The sequence below is a fragment of the Morone saxatilis genome, unplaced genomic scaffold (assembly GCF_004916995.1).
Source record: "Morone saxatilis isolate NCDOM2014 unplaced genomic scaffold, NCSU_SB_2.0 Contig24, whole genome shotgun sequence".
In the NCBI taxonomy this organism is placed as follows: domain Eukaryota; kingdom Metazoa; phylum Chordata; class Actinopteri; family Moronidae; genus Morone; species Morone saxatilis.
This window is the reverse complement of record NW_023339807.1, coordinates 14,099,535-14,100,081: the sequence shown is the minus strand read 5'-3', so window position 1 is coordinate 14,100,081 and position 547 is coordinate 14,099,535. Positions and strand designations below refer to the sequence as shown.

General features: G+C 49.7%; 1 protein-coding gene across 1 annotated transcript in view; it reads left to right on the top strand.

Moving 5' to 3' along the window:
• Window positions 1–547, top strand: part of LOC118335330 (DENN domain-containing protein 3-like) — a gene marked incomplete in the record, with an annotated part of 15,127 nt that overhangs the window by 9,408 nt on the left and 5,172 nt on the right. The window contains 2 exon segments of the mRNA XM_035671564.1: window positions 27–286; window positions 392–547. Of these exon segments, the coding sequence (XP_035527457.1) occupies window positions 27–286; window positions 392–547 (416 nt within the window).

The window sequence follows — 547 nt, the reverse complement described above, 5'->3', positions numbered from 1 at the left end:
CCTCTCCCTCTCCCTCCCTCTCCCAGGCCAGCCAAAGCAGGTGGACCCCGACCTCTTCAGAGACTTCTACACCTTCTGGAAGGAGACAGAGGCCGAGGCACAAGACGTCAACTTACCCTCTGGGGTCATAGACCATCTTGACAATAGCGAGTGTGTCTACAAGTTGTCGTCGTGTGTCAAGACCTCCCACGGCGTCGGTAAAATAGCCATGACACAGAAACGTCTGTTTTTGCTCACCGAGGGACGACCGGGCTTTCTGGAAATCACAAAGTTTAGAGACATACAGGTCAAGTGTCTTTAACACCTATTCTGTCTTATTATTGTCTTTGGAATCTTAATTCATAACCCTGCACTCTTATTTCAACAAATAACTCCCCCCATATCTGTACAGGAGGTGAAGATTGCCTCAGCTCCCTTTCTACTTGTTCGTATTCCTTCCCTTCGTATCCAGACCTCCGGCAGGTCTGAGGTGTTTGAGGCCAACCTGAAGACAGAGACTGAACTCTGGAACCTTGTGGTGAAAGAGATGTGGGCCGGACGCAAGATG